General features: G+C 44.1%; 1 protein-coding gene across 3 annotated transcripts in view; it reads right to left on the reverse strand.

Moving 5' to 3' along the window:
- Nucleotides 1-210: 210 nt before the first annotated feature.
- The window catches only part of SRGAP2 (SLIT-ROBO Rho GTPase activating protein 2), a 106,293-nt gene continuing 86,031 nt past the window's right edge, over nucleotides 211-20,472 (reverse strand). For 2 of the 3 annotated variants that reach the window (XM_009698094.1, XM_009698093.1), the window contains exons 14-22: nucleotides 19,937-20,014; nucleotides 17,866-18,000; nucleotides 16,404-16,509; nucleotides 14,710-14,934; nucleotides 11,270-11,349; nucleotides 6,791-6,971; nucleotides 6,222-6,368; nucleotides 3,775-4,102; nucleotides 211-594 (exon numbers count right to left, since the gene is read on the reverse strand). In XM_009698094.1, the coding sequence (XP_009696396.1) occupies nucleotides 211-594; nucleotides 3,775-4,102; nucleotides 6,222-6,368; nucleotides 6,791-6,971; nucleotides 11,270-11,349; nucleotides 14,710-14,934; nucleotides 16,404-16,509; nucleotides 17,866-18,000; nucleotides 19,937-20,014 (1,664 nt within the window). Of the gene's footprint in view, nucleotides 595-3,774; nucleotides 4,103-6,221; nucleotides 6,382-6,790; nucleotides 6,972-8,799; nucleotides 8,830-11,260; nucleotides 11,350-14,709; nucleotides 14,935-16,403; nucleotides 16,510-17,865; nucleotides 18,001-19,936; nucleotides 20,015-20,472 lie in introns of all 3 variants that reach the window. The other variant, XM_009698095.1, reaches the window with a different exon arrangement.

Raw genomic sequence — 20,472 nt, forward strand, 5'->3', positions numbered from 1 at the left:
TTGCCTTACGAACATCACTGATGCGGGTACATGGGACGAGGTTGTTACCACTTAGTTCACTCCCAGGAAACGCTCCCAGCAGTAAGTAGCAGTTCACAACTAACCCTCAGCAGAAGTTCAAAAATTAGTTAAATAGGCATTTTAATGTCTTTAACAGAGTCTCTTCATCTGAAACAATACAGTTGTATCCACAAAGCAGCATCAAGTTTATCAGACAGTACAGGACTTGTCAGCAGGCTGCTGAGATGCAGAGGAGGCAACGCCAGGGCTCGTGGCGTTTGTTTTGGGGAAAACTGTAGGCTTCGGCCGAGTTGCCGGAGGTTTCACCTGGGTGGCCATTTTGACCGACTTCACTGGCCTGAAGGTGCACGGTATGTCACCGGCTGTGCTAGCGCTGCGCTGGAAAGCTGGTTCAGTGTCCTTGAGGATCTGAGCGTGCAGAGGGCTGGAAGGTTCCGAGGTGGGGGCCACCACCGGAGACGTCTTCAAAGGCTCCAGGGTGTCGAGGACAACATCTGGTGTGTGCTTTACGCTGCTTTGTCTTTCCAGCTCCCGCAGCTCGTTCAGAGCAGAGTTCATAGTAGCTTCAATATCCTGCAAACACAGAAGAGAAACCAAGTGAATAACAGAACCCAGACACATAAACAGAGAGATAAAAGTCAGCCTTTGAGAACGACGCTTTTGTTTTCAGCCTGTAAACACCAACACTCAGATCAACTGGCAGGTCAAGGACCTTTAGGTGTCGAAGTGAAACCCACGCCAAACTACGTAGCATTACATGCTGAAGCCAATGAGCAGTAGTATTTTCCATCAACAGCGAGCAAAATAATTGCTTGCACTTTCTTGATGCTAATCTGGTCCTTTACTGGTCCTGACGCTGCTCGGACTTCAAAGACGAGTACCATCCCAAAATGAAGCAATGAACAGAAAAGCATGTGACTCAAAGCATTAGGATCCATTCTTGCACTTTATTTGGCACGTGAGATTCGGGAGAGTAAATTCTTGAAGAAGGGATTGATGACTTTGACACTGGCTGAAGGACCACACACTGAATGCCAAAGTCCTTGTGTGCTCTTGCTGCCTCATGGGGTTTCCTCCTGTCCGAGTCGCCTGCCTTCCCCAGAAAGATATTACAGGGGACTCAAAATTTTAATGTTTAGAAAACACAGAAGATATCAGAAACATATCTAGAAATTCAAGTTGGCAGTTCTCCTTCCTCTTATAAAATATTACAGGTATTAACAAATAAATATAAAGAGAACTTTGAGATAAAAACGTGGCTTTTTTAGTTCTCAGCTGCAGCAGGAGTAACACGTTTGCTGCAGCCCGCGCCGCGGAGCCCACTGGTGCGCAGAAGAGCTCAGCCGTTCTGTGACTCACAGTTTGGCTGAGGCTTTTTCGCTTCCTTAGAGGTTTTTCAGGGGGTGGGGAAGGTAAATCAGTCAAGGAATGGTGGAAGAAACCAGAGACAGTAATCCAACACCTCCGAGCCTATCTTGAGGCCAGGCAGATTTCACTTACGAAGTTAGGGAAAATACGTAAAATGCACCCTGATCATTAGGTGGTGTTCGAACAGATACTACAGGGCAAAGAGAAACACTAATTTAACATAGCTTTTTTTTTTTCCCTCCCTCCTCATTCTTTTCTTTTTCTCCTCAGACTCTTCTCCAGTGAAAACAATGGAGTTAACGTTCTGGCAGGAAGAGGAGACAGAACAATTTCAGTTAGAGCTTAATTGAAAAAACAAAGAAACTGATTTATGTCAACCGAAACATATCTAGAAATTCAAGTTGGCAGTTCTCCTTCCTCTTATAAAATATTACAGGTATTAACAAATAAATATAAAGAGAACTTTGAGATAAAAACGTGGCTTTTTTAGTTCTCAGCTGCAGCAGGAGTAACATGTTTGCTGCAGCCCGCACCGTGGAGCCCACTGGTGCACAGAAGAGCTCAGCCGTTCTGTGACTCACAGTTTGGCTGAGGCTTTTTCGCTTCCTTAGAGGTTTTTCAGGGGGTGGGGAAGGTAAATCAGTCAAGGAATGGTGGAAGAAACCAGAGACAGTAATCCAACACCTCCGAGCCTATCTTGAGGCCAGGCAGATTTCACTTACGAAGTTAGGGAAAATACGTAAAATGCACCCTGATCATTAGGTGGTGTTCGAACAGATACTACAGGGCAAAGAGAAACACTAATTTAACATAGCTTTTTTTTTTTCCCTCCCTCCTCATTCTTTTCTTTTTCTCCTCAGACTCTTCTCCAGTGAAAACAATGGAGTTAACGTTCTGGCAGGAAGAGGAGACAGAACAATTTCAGTTAGAGCTTAATTGAAAAAACAAAGAAACTGATTTATGTCAACCAAAGCCTTGGAAGGACAACGAAATATGAAGACAAGAAGAACCATATATTATAATTCCACTGTAACAAATGGGCTCAAGATATTCATAACGGCAAAATACAACTTTCCATCAGAATACGTGCTGGATTGTTATTTAGACCTTATTTATTACTTGGCGTTGCTGTTGTGTCAATAAAAGTGATGTTTAATTTTCACATATCTTCCCCCAGCTCCTTAGAAACCTACATACTCCTGAACCACGCAGAGAAGTCAGGTCTCCCAGGGCTGGCTTTGTAATCCCAGACCCACGCATTCCTTGGCTTTCCACGGATCCACCGCACGCTGAGAACAGTGGGTACAGGCACCCTACGTGTGCAGGCACATCTAACGGCTCGGAGTGGGAGAACGGGAGGATCCTTCATGGAAGAGGGAAACCTGTGACGTTGCCATCAGTCACCCCATTAGTAGCTGTCACTTGTTCAAATCGAAGTCTGACTTCCAATCGTTTTCAGTTCTACCTGTGAAACGACGGATGCAAAGACCTCACGTGTGTCCCTGTTAAGGGCAGGCAGTGCTGTGGCAGCGCGCCGTCCCAGGGATGGGGACGGGACACGTCTCTGCGCATAGAGACGCAGAGAACGTCCACACAGACCAAGAACCTGCAATAAACTAGTCTGTGTCAAAACTAGCAAAGACTAAGAAAAATCCTAAGAACACCTTTCCCTTTAAGCAGCAGAGGAGGACTCCGAGAAGACTGTCTCCTTGTCCTCTGCTCAGGGGAGCCAGCCCCAAAAGCGGAGCTCTTTGCAGAGTCAAAGCATAGCTGCACACCCATCGGTAGCCTGCCCTCATTTCAAGGCACTTGTCTAAATAAATAACTAATTAAAACTAGCAGTATTATGTTCAAAGTTGGTTTCTAACCACACACTGAACCCTGTAAGCATACAAAGATGCCACTGTGAGCACTGTAAAACTCAGCAGCCTGCTTTTATTTTGCCTGTACTACTCCATATGCTTCCAATGTCTAACCACAGGCGAGTTTGCACAACTGACAGGAGAATGTTAAATTGACACTAAATACTTCACTTTTCTCAAGTCTTGAAGTTATGATTGTTTAATTTTTCGCTGACAGCTTTGAAATCTGTGTAACTTTCTGAAATGGACATTTTTATTGTTGAAACTAAATTCTGAATAATGAACAGGGCCAAGTTTTTATGGAGGAAGGACCTGACCGTATCTTCACTCATGAAAGCAGTCTCAGTGACTTAACACAAAGCAAGGCTGAAAGACTAGACCCAAGCTGGTAGTAAGTTAATATTGCATTGAGAGAAGGGAAGGGATACGAGATTAAATCAGACTTCGCATTACAACATCTCATTGTATCCAACATCCTTTAAGTTTCCAAAACAAATCTTTAAGGCAAAGCACTCCTATTTACCTGTGCAATAACTTCAGGGTCCATGGGCCGATGATTGTTGAAGCTCTTAGACCTCCCTGCTGTCACAGTTTTCCGGATCTGCGGGCTGTCTATCCTGTTCTTTAGAGACGAGTGTCGGCTGATAGAATTGAGGCTGCCATGGCCACTGATGGAGCATTTATCTGGAACCTCCTTGGGAAGACTTTGGCTCATAATGGGCTGAGATGAGGGCCTGGAACCGGCTATGGCTCCTGGGGAGGCTGGTTCTGCCATTGAACTACCTAGTCCATGGCTGTCACTTTGACGGAAGGCTCTTCTGATGCTGCCTGACTCTGGTTTCTTTCTTTGCCTTCAGTCACAAAAGCAAAACAAGTCAATACAAGCAAGTACACATAACGGGCTGTAATTTGAAGATATCCCCCCAAAACAACACAGAGGACAATGGGAAGAGACATAAAGATACCCAGATTACAAATACACCCAGGATTTTAGAAGTCATCGTGAAACAGTAAAATTATATATTGTTCCAGTTTAACACTTCTAACAACAAGACTGAGTTTCTGGCAGCTGTGCACATTCAAAGCAAAAACAGAACACTTGGATGGAATGTAATTAACTTGGTCAAAAGGAAAAGTGCTTATATTTGAACAAAAAAAGCCTCTGTGCCATCAACAGGTTTTGATGATGTGTTTTTATTACATTAGAAGAGCAGAGCTACAATTTTTGACTGGAGGACACAGTATAAGTCTACTAAGCTCCTGGCCCAAGGCATCAAGTTATTATTTTCAGAGACTGGCAAGCAAAGAACCCCATAGTTTGAGGTTAATGATCATTTCCAATATTTGCTGGTGGTAACAGGTGTTTCATTTTCATTGCTTTAGCAGGACCACAAGGCATTATCTATGTAGGGCTACAAATACACCAAAAGATGATGTCAAATGGATGACCTGGTCCAAAAAATTTACTTTCTACCCCAGCACCATGCAGTCTGACAGCACGATTCCATTCAAACCATATGAAGGCCAATGCAGCAGAATACTTTATGCCATAGGTCTGAAGCTTGGCATCCATTATACAGGGAAGGATCCATTTATATATAGCACCAGCCCCATGAATAACTGCAAGAAAGTGTTAACTCCAGTAGGATTTTGGCATCCAAATAATAATTCAGTGGGTGGCACAACTGTCATTGCGAAACCATCTGATTTAATTTTGCCCAAGTCTGTTCACACATAGGTCAGAAGATTCATTCCTAAAGAAAAAACAACAAAATGAGTCTTATGCTACTATTGCTAAATATCAGTTTCCCTAGTAAAGGGAAAAAAACTGGAGTGGACATTACCCAGGCTTCTTAAAAGCACTACACAGAACACTACCAAGACCAGCAGATGGTGAAGCTCCAACATAGGTCTGTTCATTACACAAATCTTTCCGTAACTGGCAGAATGGCATACTTCAATGGCTCAGACAATAAATATCATAAAAGAAAGCCCAGATCCCAAGCTGATGCAGATTAACATAGCTTCATAGACATCAGTGGAGCTCTGCCAACTCCCATAAACTAAGGACCAGGCTCTGTGTAGGACATTAGCAGGTCCAAACCTTTAAAAAGGATGCATTTCTGTTAATGCTTGTATAGACTACATTCTGTTAAATTAACTGAAGGTTAAAAATATCCACTCCCATAAAACTGCAATTATCATATTAATATTTTCACTGCATAATAGAGGTGGTTTTTTTTTTTCATACTAAGAAAATAATCAGAAAGATACGGGGGATAAAAGTCTGCTCTAGAATAATTAAATAACAGATCAAGGAATTTAGTCTGTTACTAGCTTAATTTCCCAGCTCTTTGTTATGTTGCGTGTTCACTAAAGCAACAATTACTGGTTGAGGAGGTAAAGTTAGAGCAACAGGGAGGTGTGTTGTTTCACTGCAAGCATATGGTTAGTAACCTAAGGTGAGAAGTGCTGGAGAAATCAAAGAATGTTACAGGCAATGCCAGATGGTGGGACTTAAGATGATGTCATTTAGCACAAAATGTGACACTAGTTTCTGAAGGAATTGTCCCCCACCCAATAAAACGAAACATATTAAATGTAAACGAGACATAACAAATCACAGAACATAACAACGAACGGGAACACATGATTACAAGAACTCATTCCATCATTCACCTCCCTTTCTTTGTGTGTTTAGCTTATAAAACAGGACATATTTGGGAAAACGGGAACAGATGGCACCTTAGGGATAGGAAAGAGAAGCCAGTGGGATTTTAAATGAGCATCGGCCACACTGGTGACAGAGAGAGAGAGGACAGCAAAATGTGAACAAGTTAGAAGAGGGGGAAGCAGAGAAAAAATGGTAGCAGCGCTCATTACTTAATCTTTTTCAAGGAAGGAAATAATTTACTGGACTCATCACCAAGATCTTCACAGTTAAGTAAAATAATGCAAGGCTGTTCTTACTTGTTGATGTTTGCAAGGTAAATATCTGCGACGTGACCCCCACTTGGGCAACTGGCACCAGCTCTAGCAGTCACTTTTTCTTCCGGTGGCTCAGAATTTATTTCTATTTCAGACTTCGGACTGGATCTTTCAGAGATACCATCCTCACTAGGAAGGAGGAGGGAAGGAAATCACAACCAAAACAGGACCAACAGCACTGAATTTCAGATGCAGCACTGTGTATTTAAACATACATACAGGACAACAGCACTGTGCTAGCATCCTTCTCTTAAGAATCATCACATATCTTTCAAATGAGAGAGCCTGATTTCTGTGAGCAACCTGGAGATCCCAGCTCTGCCTCTTTAACAGGCTGGCAGCACCAGAACAATTTTTGTATCACACGTCCACATACGTGGACACCTATGCCTCTGCGGAGCTCTGCTTGTTTCAAGAGGACTCCCTTCTCGCAGGGAAGGTCGAAGGATGAACTCTCCCCACCTGGTGTCAACATCTTGACACAAACACTCCATTCCACACCTGAGTTTTAAGCAAGCCCATCTTGCAGATGGGCTTAAAGTGTAACATACGTGTCTTGAACGACGATATACTGATGAGGAATAAGGCCGTCAATTCCATTGTGGCGTCCCTCCCACCAGTCATCTGAGGCCCGCTGATAGAGTAAGAGAGAAGCTCCTTTTTTAAAGGACAGCTCTCGTGCAGTCCTGCCAATGTAGTCGAACTTCGCTATTGCTTCTATGGGCTCACACTCTAGGAGATAGAAGGGAATAAACAATAATTCACTAAACACTTGGGCTCAGGTAAGTATTCACAGTTTAAACCTACCATAAACCAGCTTATGATGAGAGCATGGAAGAGGATAAAGTGTTGCTTCTTAAGGCAGCAGAGGGTTGAAGCAGGAAGATTCAGAGGGGAACCCCTATAATATGAGGATGCTGCAATTTCAGCATTTACCTAATCTCTACGTGGTGGACACAATCGCATTTTCAAAGTCATAAACGCACTTACAGCAATTCAAGTGTACAAAGATGGAAGTGGCAATGGCAAAATTAGTATCTCATTAAAATAAAAAAAAAAACAACTTTCAAAGCTGGGTAACAATCAGTCATGTTCCAGACAAAAATCTGCTTATGGTATCAATGGCAATATTAGTATCTCATTAAAATAAAAAAAAACAACTTTCAAAGCTGGGTAACAATCAGTCATGTTCCAGACAAAAATCTGCTTATGGTATGCTTTCTTAAATGCAGCGAAGCTAAACCTCCTGGGCAGGCAGGCTGGAGTTGTTATTAGCATTTAGGGAGGGGAAACATCCTCTGATTCCAAGCTGCTTCAGAAATAAAGCATCTATTCAGAAGGAAATTTTTGCTGCCTGTGAGGTTCACCTGACCCAGGAGACCGGATTCTGGCACCGTGGGAGGCCGTGCTATTCATCGAACTGTCATGGATGCTAACGAAAACATTCAGCGCCTCCACCGCTGCGGTTTGTGCAGCCATCAGGAGAGCAAGTTGCTCCCCTGGGCTCCGTACAGCTGGGCTGCACCGTGCACACCGAGCGCAGCGGCACTGCGCTTGGAGCTGCACAATGTGCTCCAAAATCTGACTGCTCCTACTTGAAAAGCTCACAGAAGAACTACAGGCATGCTGTGTCTGCAACCGGCCACTAATCCAGGTCCCTGCAGGACTCTCATACTATACGGAGGGACAATATGGGCATTTAGGCACTCAGGAAAATCAATATGAAATTCATGTGGGTTATTTTTAAGACTTCGAAAAATCTGCCATTAGTTAAGTCTAAATATATATTAAGCCAGCTCCCAATTCTCAGCAGGGGAACAGAGATGAGCTCAACCATACAGCCCCAGTGGACTTCAGCCTCTAATTACTTCAAAGGAGCTTTAACAGAGCCAAGCAGTCCATGGGAATTGAGTTCTTTCCTGGAGAAAGAGATTTGTGGTTCCTCTTCCTAGACAAGGAAGATATGCCATTTCATACAGATGTCTCCTTTGCATCACAGGAAGCTTCTACAGTGCAAGAGACAGCCAAAATGGACTGGAAGGCCAAACATGAGCCACAGCTTTTACAACTATTCCTTAGGAGAGCATACGCTCAAGAATTAGGTCTCCAAGGCTGCCCACAGGCAGGCAAGGTAGTAGCCGGGGTTGAGAAAATACCTAGTGCGAATCCATCTGAGCGAGCCGATGCTGCAGTACCACTGTCTCATCAGCCGGTCTGAGAGAGCAGAGCAGAAGCACCCCCTACCAAAGGGCCCCATCAGCATCCGTAGTTACTAAGCACTACGTGACCAAGCACTGAGGGCAATCAGCAACAGGATCTGGTAGACTGACTCCCCAGCAATTAATTTCTCCATTACTAAACCAGACAGCTCAGAATTCTGTCAAATCACACATTTCAGGTAAGCCTGTGGTCAGCCTCACACCAATCCCGTTATCAGCCCTCAGCAACCAGTGAGAGATTTGCAAGGGTGAGAAAATCCTGGCCCATGTTTGCAGCTTGCGATAGCCGCCTTGCTCCAGACTCCCCGAAGCACACGGTTATCTGGGTTTGGCTCCTTCTTTCCTCTTGCTTGTTTTCCCTCTGGAGTCAGCTTCTTCATAACACTAAAAAAATGATAGTGCTGTTTTTTGGTGTCCCCCTCCATTTACGAAGGGGATGGGAGTGTGGTTTTGTAAATTCCATCTGTTTCATTAAGAAGTGTTTATTGTTCCAGATGAGTGCGGCACTCAGGTTTCTTATGTTTCCAGTTTGCTTTTTAGGACTCTGGCTTTTGTCCAGAGAAGTGATTTTAGACTCTAATTTCCAGTAGCTTTTTCCTACTACACTTATGCTCAGAGAAGAAAGCAGTGCAAGAGCAGTAAGGCTAAGCCAAACAATTACCCCTGCCAGTCTGACAGCCTGTGCAGGAAAGCAGCAGTTTAAAATCTTTCCACTCATACACATAATTTAACAAACATACGACCTGCTTGTCTTTCAGCATTTCTGACCTCTTATGCCTGTCTCAAACCAGAGAGTCCGCTCCCTCGCACAGCGAGACTGCGAAGAACATGGATGCTCTGCAAAACACGACCTCTCCCCTCACCCCAAAACCAATTCCTTCCTTCAATGAAGGCAGCTGGGATGACAGCTTTACTTTGGTAGGACTAGTGCCAGCCTCACCAAAGAGCTAAAGGAGCAAGTGCTTGGTCATATCTAAGGACTGAAAGAGTGCAAAAAACCTAAGAACATCCGTCCCACTGCGTCGCAGAGTTATACGCTGCACTTCTGACGAGTATGCCCGAGGTGTGATACTGCACAGCTCACTCAGAGGGATGTGAGACTCCTTAGTCAGACCTTGCTGCTTCTGCAAAGAGATAGAGGCCCAGCTCCCTCCTCTGCTTTGGTGCCAAACGCTCCCTCCCAAATGCTTCCTATGGAATATTCCGTGTAGGTTGCAGAACTCCATCCAAAATGCCTCCAAATTTTACCTTGCTCAGGGGCCCCACACAATCTAGTTCCAGAGGCTGCAAAACAGTGTCCTCCTCTAATCTCTAACTGCTCATTTTCTCATCTTTGTACCCTCCCAGCCACAGAAGCGATCTAAAAGTCCCATGCAGATACAAGTACACGCCACGGTGTATCAGCCTGCAGGCTTTAGTCCCAGGCTTCACAGGTGCGGGATGAGTTAGCCTTTCCTTCATTACAGCAATGAAATTGCTCCTTCTTTAGGTACAAACTCAAAAAGGACATGTTTTCATACATTTTTAAGAATCTAACACTCTTCAGAAAGAACCCTCTGTTCAAGACAGACAGCAAACTCATGTTTCATTCCCGTAGGCTTTGTGTTCCCTCCTAACAACCTTGGTGAGGAGTCATCGTGACAGTGCTTGACTTTGCTGAGGGAGAACTGATTTTCCAGCGTTCCTAGCAGTGCTCAACATCGATTACTTTGTTATCGGGGTGTGAACACCATGAAGTCAGCAGGAGCACAGCAATGCCATGGGAAAGGTTTGTTAGGCAGCTGCTGGAGCAAAAAGAGCAAAAAGCAGCATAGGAGCACATGGCAGGGCTATTGAGCAAATTCCTAAAGACCCACTCAAAAAGGATGCCACTTAATTTTAAGGGAATGCTACCTTCTTCCCACCTTTACAACTGAGGCCATCACAAGTAAAACCATCGCAGAACTTACTTAGACAACTGCAACGGGCCAAAACCCAAGAATAAAACCATATTCTGTTTTGGTCAGTCTGCTTTACATACTGGTCAGTATTCTGGGGATCACCGTTTCACATCGGTAATGTAATCTTTTCCTCTGCTCTGGATGGGGCTCACATGCAGCTGTGCCCCATCACAGAAGGAGGCTTTGGAAGTATCAACCACAGAACTCAAAGACTGCAGCATCAGCTTTTCCTTAGGAAATATCATTAAATTCTCAGTGTTGGCATCCCTTTTCACTGATCAGACAAGAAACTTAACAGTTTCCCCAAGGAGAACCAAAAATTATCAATGAGAGAGGCTACCAGGACCGCCTACCCCAAAACCTGGCTCTCAGTGGAAGACAAACAGTTTTTGATTTTATTTTGCTTGCTTCCTTAAAGCAGAACCACTGGGGCTTAAGGCACTCACAATTCCCTTGCCAAAGCTACTGAAAGGGGAAATGCCTGGCACACGCAGAGGGGAGCAGGAGCGCACGCTGAAACATATCCAGCCTTTGGCTCTACGCTTCCCCATGACTTCCAACAGTCCTTCTAGGGTACAGATGAGCTCAGTCAGTCATGCAAGCGTGGAATGTGCCAAGGCCTGCTGCTAAGATAAGATCTCCTTGAAAAAAGGGATACTTTAAAAATAGTCAGGTAACTTCTAAAGATTCCTGTTGATCCCATACTTTTTGACTTTCTGTCATCAAATGCTGTATGTGACGTTTCAAGTGACTATTCTGATTTAAATTCTATTTTGGATCTAAACGTTGAACTTAAATTGCAAGGCACTGTCCTCTCAGCCTCCCCCACAGGTTGCAGCAGTTAACCAAGGAGTGAATGGACTTTGCATACCATCATCACTGGTGTGGTGTTCAGCTGTGACGTCCTGAACCGAGTCTTCCGTTGAGGCTCTCTCTCCGTGAGGACTTTCGCTACAACAAAAGGAAATAGATGGTGCTTGACAGTGGTAGAAATTGAGTTTCCTCATTTACAAAAATCAAAGATAACTTAACTAGGAACAACCATATCAGAAGTCAATATCTGGGTTCCACTGTGACAGACACTTTGCGGATGCATTTGCACATACTGAAGTCACTGTCTCTAAAAATCAAGCTAAATTCTTATTTGATCAAGCAAACAGAACATCTTAGTTAACCTTCTTGTATGCTATCAGGGAAGTCCAACTTCAGATCTTATAACCCGGACCTCTGGAGATGTTCAGAAGTCAGATTAGTGGTGGCACGTTGGGTCTAGCTCCTCTCTGCCATGCCAGAATTATTCCCTCAGCTGTATTCTCCATTGCTCTAATTAGCTCATTAGATGACTGATGAGATAGCTGCCACTTCCTGGGGGAAATTATTTCTCAATTCATAATGATATTTCCAGGTCTGAGTTTGTCATCTCCCTCCTTCCCTTTTGTCACAATCTTAAATTGTCCCATTCATTTCACCGAACAACTCCCGTGGCCAGATCAATTGCCTGGAATCTTTATTTACAGAGCACCTGAACCACCAAGAGTACTCATTTATGTTTTCCACGAAGAAAAGCTTTGAAAGGATCAGTACACAACAAACGGCAACCAGAGGTTATATTTTTGTAAGAAGCTACACGAGCAGTTCCCTCAGGACAGGAGCAGAAAGGAAACTGGAAGAGGATCCCTTGCCTCTCCCAAGCAGCTCCGCAGACCTGCTGCCAGCTGGCAGCGCTGCCTGCCTGCCCTGCCTGCTCATGTTAGAAGGAAAAAAAAAAAGTGCTTGTTCCTCATCTTACCAGATGCTGTTGCTAAAGACAAAACGCGTCTGCTGCACTCTTACCCTGTAACTCCTTAAAAGCGATTTTTAATTCTCTTGCACGGTAATAACTTCATCCCTCATTTTGGTCTTGCAATGGTTAAAGTAAGTGATCATGGATGTAAAGTCCTCTCCCTTTAGTAATCTACCTCTTATACTCTTTTAAAGAAGAGGGGAAAAGGGGAAAGGGTAAAATGTTTGAGTAATTCTGGTGTCTCACTATGCTTAATCCACATGATAGGAAGCTGCCTCACCATCTTCTGAGTCAATACCTCAGGAATCAACCTTTCCCATCCTCTGCAAAGCCTTTATGCTACTTAATAAAGTTTACAGAAGAATTTGAAGCCAAATGGAGGTCCCAAGAGGAACACAGCATCGAGGGCTAAAGTTTCACATAGACTGTGAAGTAATGTCGCGTACAGCCAACGCTAAAGATCCAAATACTGCAGAAAGACCACATGCCTCTTCCTATCCATGCCTCCAACAGCACTTTCCACCAAAAAACCTGTCCTTGCTGCAGACTCAGTCTCTCTGTCCTGTGAGCCCTGGGATGCTGCAGTGGGAAGCACCAGTCTGCTGCGTTTCACCCCGAGGGCTCCAAAAGTGCAAGCAGTGTACACCGCCAGAGGAATGCAGTGCAAGCTGAGCGTCTATAAGCTATCCTCTTCCCTGCAATTCCGATGGTCTCACTTGCCGGTATGCAGGACTCCTGGACTCTCCCCATGCTGTCCTCGTGCAGTCTCGGATGGACAGACAAATGCAGCACAGTCCTGGGCTTGACTCAAAGGCAGCGTTTCAAAGATGCCTGCAGCACAGCCCTGAATTTGTCATAAACTCTGAACCTTGCCCTACCCTCCTCTCCCTCAGGCAAGCCATTTCAAAGCTCCTCGGCAGCTGCCGAGTGAAGCGAGTGCCGTTCGCAGCGAGAGCGCAGGCACGGAGGCGCAGAGCACACGAGCCGTGGCACCGAGCCCGGGCAGCCTCCACGCCAAAGCATCGTCTGCGAGTTCCCCGGCACAAAGACGGCTCAGCCCGGTGAAGTGGCACCAGGAGATCACAAACAGAGCAGGCTCCCTTCCCTGATGAATCAGCTGAACGACAAAGATTCACTCTGCCGCTTGCATGCTTTGCGGCATGGAGCCCTGTGGGCAATAACTTACAACTATCTAAATACCAGGGCTATGAGAAGGCTTGAATGGGAACCAGATGCTTCTTCCTGGCTTTAAGCGGCCTCCCTTGCTTGCTTCTACCCTTCTCTGCTTAATAGGGTCTCAAGTCAGGGGGGTTAGGAAGGGCAACGAAGAAAAACCAAATGCCTTCAGAAAATTGAGATTACCTTCCAGGACATTTTGCCTCCCACATGCTCATGTGAAGTGTCACCCATCCTGACCGTACTGAACATTTCACATTTTTATTCCCTTCACCTCATGGGACAAAACCTCTTGTCAAAGCTAACGTGTTGCCTTAAGGTCATAAAGATTCTTAATTTTTTTTCCTCTACAATTCTTTCACATATAAAACATCAGCTAAAACCATTAGAGTGAAGGGTAAAATTAACAGAATTTCCAAACGAGGCTCTGGCAAGTCTTCTGCTACAGCAGTTAGTGTAGAGGAGCCTCTCCTCACCACACGTACGAGGAGTGAGCTGATAGTATAAGCTACTCTGAAGCAAGGCAGGGAAACAAGGCTAGCTCTGTCACCAGAGTGACTCTATTTAAAAAAAATGTATTTATTTTAGTATAGGAAAATAATCATTTGCATTCCTGGGACACTGGAAGAGGGAAGCAGTGGGGGGAGAAGCAGGACACAATTGAACACTCCTCATTTTCAGAGGGAGAGATCAGCTTGGCCAGTAGGAGAGAAAACACCTCCTTTCCTTCCCCCACTCCCCAACCTTCCACCCCAGATGACAGGAGCCGCTCTGGCTGAATTGCTTCCAGATGTGGCTTTCAGACTGAATGCGCAGCCGGGCCTCTTGAGCTTTAAGCTGGATGGAAATGGTGATTTTGCATTCCTCCCTCTTCCCTCCCCCACCATCAGTGCTGCCCTGAAAATTAAACCATGCCACAGCTTTCTAGGTTCAGTTGCAAGTGACCCTTGTGTCTGAAGCACAGGCACTCAAGGCAAGCAGAAAAAGAAGGCAAAAGCAGGAGAAAAGAAGAAAGGGAAAAAAAAATACATTTAAAAAAAAAAAAAAAGAGAGATTGATTTTGGCAGCCACCATATCAGAACATCCAAGAAAATCCCTACACAATCCTGCCCTTCAAGATCAGTGAGCTAGGTTTGACAACTGAGTAGTTACTTTCTACCAGCTTATTTCTTTTAAGGTGATGCCTCTCCAGAGATACCAGAGCCATCTTCTCTTCCATAAAACAGGTTTTTGAAAGGCTGGGCCAGATGCTCAAACCCAGAATTAGATAACGCAGAACGCATGACTGTAGCATGCCAGCCCGTAAATAAATATCCACCCATTCATTTTCTCCTCAGTGGTATCTATCATACCAGTAATCCTCAGTGTTTCCACCTCTGCTATAGACTGGACCCTCCAGCTCCCTTGGTCCTGGGAAGATGTTCTCATGTTGGATGATGATAGTTTTGATCAATTCATTGACATGAGCTTGGCAAGAGACTTGATCATGACCTTCAGGCACAGACATCAGTGTTGGCCCAAAGCAGATGGCTAAATTGTAGGGATCCATCATGTTCTCTTCACTGAACTGAGATAAACTGCAAAAGACAGAAGTGGGGAGGGGGGTTAACAGCAGTAAACAACATTATCATCATCATCATCATCTGTGAACACATAGCTGAGCTTGGAAGGTTTGCTTTGGGCTTTCTGCTCTTTAAAGCTGATCGGCCGGGACATGAATATTCTGAGTCTGTGTGAAAAACAGAGACACTGATGGCGTCCGCAGAGAAATGAAATAGAAACCGCAAAAGGAGTTTGAAAGCTCGAGACTATGTGAGAAGTACTGGGTGCTGATTTTACAAGGGGAGGACATTAATCTTCGCCTTTAATTTTTCTTTATTATTGTTGTTCATAGCCCACTTGCATCCCAACACTCAATACCAGAGTTATATCAGGTCCTCTCTGCCTAAGTGTGTGTGATCGAGCACGCAGAGTGTTACATCCTTTCTCCAAGGCCCAGGACCTTCTCAAGCGGGCCTTTTGTGGGATTCTTCTTCAGGATCTCCCAGTACATCTGAATCTTATAGTTTATACATGGTGCCATTTTTTAAAGCATAATTTTTACCTCACTAAATTTTGTCCCAAACCTACAATTTAAGCCTTTCAGGTACCAATTAAAGATTGAACAGAAAACTAAGTTCCAGTACAATTCCCCTTGAAACTCCCTGTTTTCTAGATCACTACTTGGAATAATTAAAAGCTACTAAGACTGGAAAGTCACATTTCAGTGACTCCAGCAGTGACAACTGTGAAACAACCCCCCTACTTTCCAATCAGAAATAACCACTTGAATATATGGATAGGTTCAGCAAATGTCCTGCTCTGTTTTAATACAAACCTTTTAGAAAAACCTCAAACCCTAACATTGTCTCATTTTAATGTAAGGAATAAGATGTTCATCAAAAGTAGCTGATGAACTGGGGCTTTACAAAAGCAGACAGTAACTCTCATGTCTCTGTTTGGTCAAAATATTCTCTTACGGTTGTATTTCTCTTTCACCTAAATGCTATACAAAGGGCTTTGACAATGTATATATAACTTTCTGGTTAGGGCATTTTTCCTTCATGCTACCTCAGGTGTCAAGATCACACTACCGGAGGAAACTATTGACTCCTTGCTGCCAAGCTATCCAATGAACCAGCCAGATGCAGTGGGCTGTTTAAAAAAAACTAAATAAAAAAAAATACCCTCACTCTCCACTACTCACACTACTTAGTACATAGTGCTCCTTGCTGGTGCTGAACCCCATATCACTTTTTGCTTGGATTACCAGCACATTATTCACTTTTATCTCTGGAACTCCTTTGAGATTGTACTCATAGCATCAGGAGGAATTTCAGCAAGGCCGAAAAGCCCAGGAAGGCAGATGCAATAGCAAGCTACTGTGGCATCTGCACCTTGAGCTGTTGCTTGGATCACACGCAGCAACGTTAAGGCTGGCTCTGCCATTTATCATGTTTACACCAAGTCCTACAAGCAGGGCCGTGGTGCTTTCAGGGATACTCACTGATTGAGGAATGCAAAGAGGTATCTCATTACAATCAGAGTGGTCTTGGGCAGGTTCAGAAGCACTTTGCGTATGTGGAGCGCTCTCTCTTGTAAATTATCCATTGCTGAAAGGAAGAAAGACCACAGAGTCATCGCATCACCATATCCACAGCTGGCCACTGAGTCCAAACGAAACCAGTATACTGTGACGGCTCCTGTGCGAACTATTAAGGAGGGCAGCCAGCAGAGCAGCAGCAGGAGGAAGGAAGGGTCTGCCCGTTTCCCAGATCCTCCGGCACTGCCCGGCATGGGAACGCGAAGGCTGCAGAACCTGCTGGCAAAGCCTTTGACAATGAAGGTCCCTGAACACGTGAAACTTCACTGCAAGTTCCTTCCTAGCGTGGGAGCACTGGATGTCATCTGTTTCAATAGTTCTGGCACAATAGCTCATTCAAGCTAGCTTAGAAAGGTGGGTGTTTAAAAAAGAAATTGTGTAACACTCAAAGGAAAATTAACATAGTTAAACTGTGAGGCAAAAAGCTCTGTGTGCAACAGCCTACTGAGAAATAAGTGGGCAGCATAAGTCATCTCAGAAGGGAGAACTTATTTGGAAGCAGATTTTACTTTTTATATAATGTGAATTCAACTCTGTAAATGCACTTATCAGGAGAAGAAAACCACAAGCCATTTTAGAAGCAGTTATCTTCTGCTTTACTTCAAAGGCTGCCACCGCAAAGGCCACTTCACTACTTGGACAATAGAATCATTCTTCGATTCTGAAGGACGTGGCAATAGTCAGGCCATTTAAAATGAGGTTGTTCACATACAAAACCCACAAACAACCCTCTGCCTACCAGAACCACCTTTAGAAACCATCAAAAATGTTAACAACTCAACTGTGACTGCCCTCATGATTGATATTCTTCAACAGCAGTCAACACATGGCCCCTCGTGGTTACGAAGCTAAAAGGTATACGGCTACCACCTTGCCAGCTACAGAGAGCATGCCGAAGCACAGCAGCAGACATCCAGGCAGTGCGTATCCATCGATGCTAGGGAAAGCACACAGGGCAAGGAACCCTGCTGGCGATCCCTGCTTCTGAGAGGGTATTTCTGATGCCTTCTGATGAGGGGTCTTAAAGATTATTTTTCAGAAGCGGAGGGTTTAGTTTTATTCTGTTTTAAAAGAATCCTGTCACGAAGCAGTGTCTCAGAAAAATCCACGACACAGCCCTTAAAATCTATTAATTTCTATCTGCTTGCTCATTCATAAAAAAAACGCTATCAGAATAATGATGGCTGTGACCAGGCAACTGCCCAGACTCAGGCTGATAGAGAGCAGGAGACCAGTGCAACACAAACCCAGCCAAAGTAACCACAAAAAGCTCATTTTAGAGTCAGGAAAAAGGGGGAGGGGAGGAGACAAAAGTGGGAGATTAGAAAAATTAATCCTATTTCTTTTCAGATCTTCATATACTTACTGACACAGGCAATCAGATCATGAAAGATATCCTTGGGGAAGAGAGGGTGCTCCAACCCTCGAAAATAGAGCTTCAGAACTCCTGCTATTGAATCCATGTCGTGGTCATTCTGGTCCCCAGCCAACGGATCCTCCCCTTCATAACAAGCAAAGAAAAGCAGGCGAGAAAAATCAGAATACCGGAGAAAAGCATCAGACTGGAAGGATGCACCTCAGCTGGAGAAAAGGATTTACACAGCACAAAGTTAATCCCACCTACTCCAACTGCACTACAACCAGCGTGAGGTAGAGATCTCTCCCATGCATCGCAGTCGAGAAGGGAAGCCTCTGACAGCAATCCCAGGAGACCAGGGACAGCTTTCTACCAAGCAGATTACAGGCTGACACAGGAGCGCCTGCCTTGCACCCACGGAGGGTGGTGTTGCTCCTCGAGCAGTAGTAACACTTCCAGGCTCTGTGCTCCAGATATTTTGGTAGGGTGTGAACTTCATAGATCCACCACGGAAGGGAACGTTACATGAGTCCCGGAGCAGGTCTTTATGCAAACTCACAACTGAAGCTAAGGTGGATTCGGTGGACACGCAAGGGGCCATTGAGCATCGTACACTTGGCTCAGCAGGATGCAGACATCTTATGTTGAATTGGCAGGGGGGGGGTGGTGGTGGGGGAGTGTTTCTGGGACAGATAATTTGTCTCTGCAGTTATGCCACAGTTTGTCTGTATTACAAAAGAAAAGATGCCCACTTAAGGAGTTGTTCCCTAGGGAAAACTCCCTATCAGATATAATTAGATTTAATGATGGGGCAATCCTCAAATTGAAGCTATATATATCCATTATGTGACTGAAATTACCAAAGCTTGCCTATTATCTTAATAACACACAGGATAATAAATGGGCCACTACAAACCGCAGCATTATCCTCGATATTAACTGCCACCATGGGTTCTGGGTGAAGTAATAAACTGCAGAGACGTTATTGTTAACTTTGTCAGTTCTGTATATCATATGTTTTACAGAGACAAGTGAGATGAAGGAAAAAAAAAAATACCACCTTTTTATTTCTGTATGTTAGTGTTGGAACAACTGGCTATTTTCCCAAGATGACTGGGAAAATATGTAAAAAGGGGTCCGATTCTGATATCAACCCTTTACCTGCAGCCTATGAGACACATCTCTGCTTCCTCTATTCTTGAGGATTTTAATTCTCAGGTAGATGGAGATGAAGACAGGTGAAATTAGATGCCACATTTCACACACGTGGTTCATTAAATTTCTCTCTTCCCGAAAGCAAAATAAACTTGCTATGGCTAATTAATTACTGCTCATTTCTTCCAACAGCAAGCATAGAAACACACTAACTGTATTCTTTGAGAGTGGTGTATTCAGGGAATTAAAACAAGCCCTGTTGTTTTCAGTGACCCAGGCAAGACTGGGGAGACAGGCTGCAAGGACTGCCTGACAGGGAAGCTCTTCTGAACCTGCTCTGCTAGGGAGAGCAGCCCAGCTAGAAGCGGATGAGTCAGGAGGCTCCCAGCCGTTCTTTGCCTTTGTATGGAATGGTTCTTCACATAGAAAATCAAATCTATTAAAAGCTACGTCAAGTTAACGGTGTCTTGAAATTCACTCTCTCGCTTGCTGATATTTAGAATACATGTAGCCAGGCTGTGCCTCAAGAACCTGGAAAACATAAAATTTCATCCTCTAGCAGCCAGCCTAATCATGAAGAGCTGGGGGACGAGAGGGTAGGAAAATGCAGTTACACCCAATAATGGAATTCTCTATATCCTTTAGTGTTACAAATAATCAATAAGCTATCAGACATGTGAGAAGATTGAATTCAGAACATTTATTATACAGACACACTAGAAGATATAAAGCATAATGCCAAACAACTGATTATTCAAGGTTAATGAGCACTAGGGAAGCGTTTGGGCTAGATTCACTTAGGAAACACAAAAATCAAAGGAACATAATATATCAAGTTGCATTCAAAACAGGCCATTTCAGAATATTTAAACAAATTCATACATTTGGCAATAATCTCTGAGATACTGGAACACATCTTTCTTACCTCTCTCAAATGCATTTTTTATGTCATTCACTTCAACTTGTGATCCAGACACTCTGAATATTCCTTCATGCTGCAAACCTGTAAGACAGTAAGAGATGCTGATAACAGTAAGATAAGATAAGCTGGCCCCTTCATCAGCTACAGCATATATAACAAAGGAAACATAAGCCACGCAGGCAAAAGCATGCTGTTTTAAAAGCCATCTTTCCCTTATATGTCCGGGCACATACAGAATATGTAAAAACAGAACTCAGCGCACGGAGAAAAAAATGTTAATCCTTCTTCGTAAACTGACAAAATAACTGGGTTATAACAGCCACGCGTGTTATCTTTTACCCTGAAGGATCCCCAAAGGATTTTACAACCCAGAGAAAGTCATAAACCAACAGTATATCAGCCAGAAGTAAAATATGGCTAACTACACAAGGAAGCAGTTTATTTTGCAAGAGCAATACCGCAAAGGCCCAGAGCAAATCAGCCAATTGAAACGGAAGCATTTCATTACCCCAGCATGATCTGCTATCGAGGGGTTTAGG

Source organism: Cariama cristata, unplaced genomic scaffold (assembly GCF_000690535.1).
Source record: "Cariama cristata isolate BGI_N322 unplaced genomic scaffold, ASM69053v1 scaffold4134, whole genome shotgun sequence".
In the NCBI taxonomy this organism is placed as follows: Eukaryota; Metazoa; Chordata; class Aves; order Cariamiformes; family Cariamidae; genus Cariama; species Cariama cristata.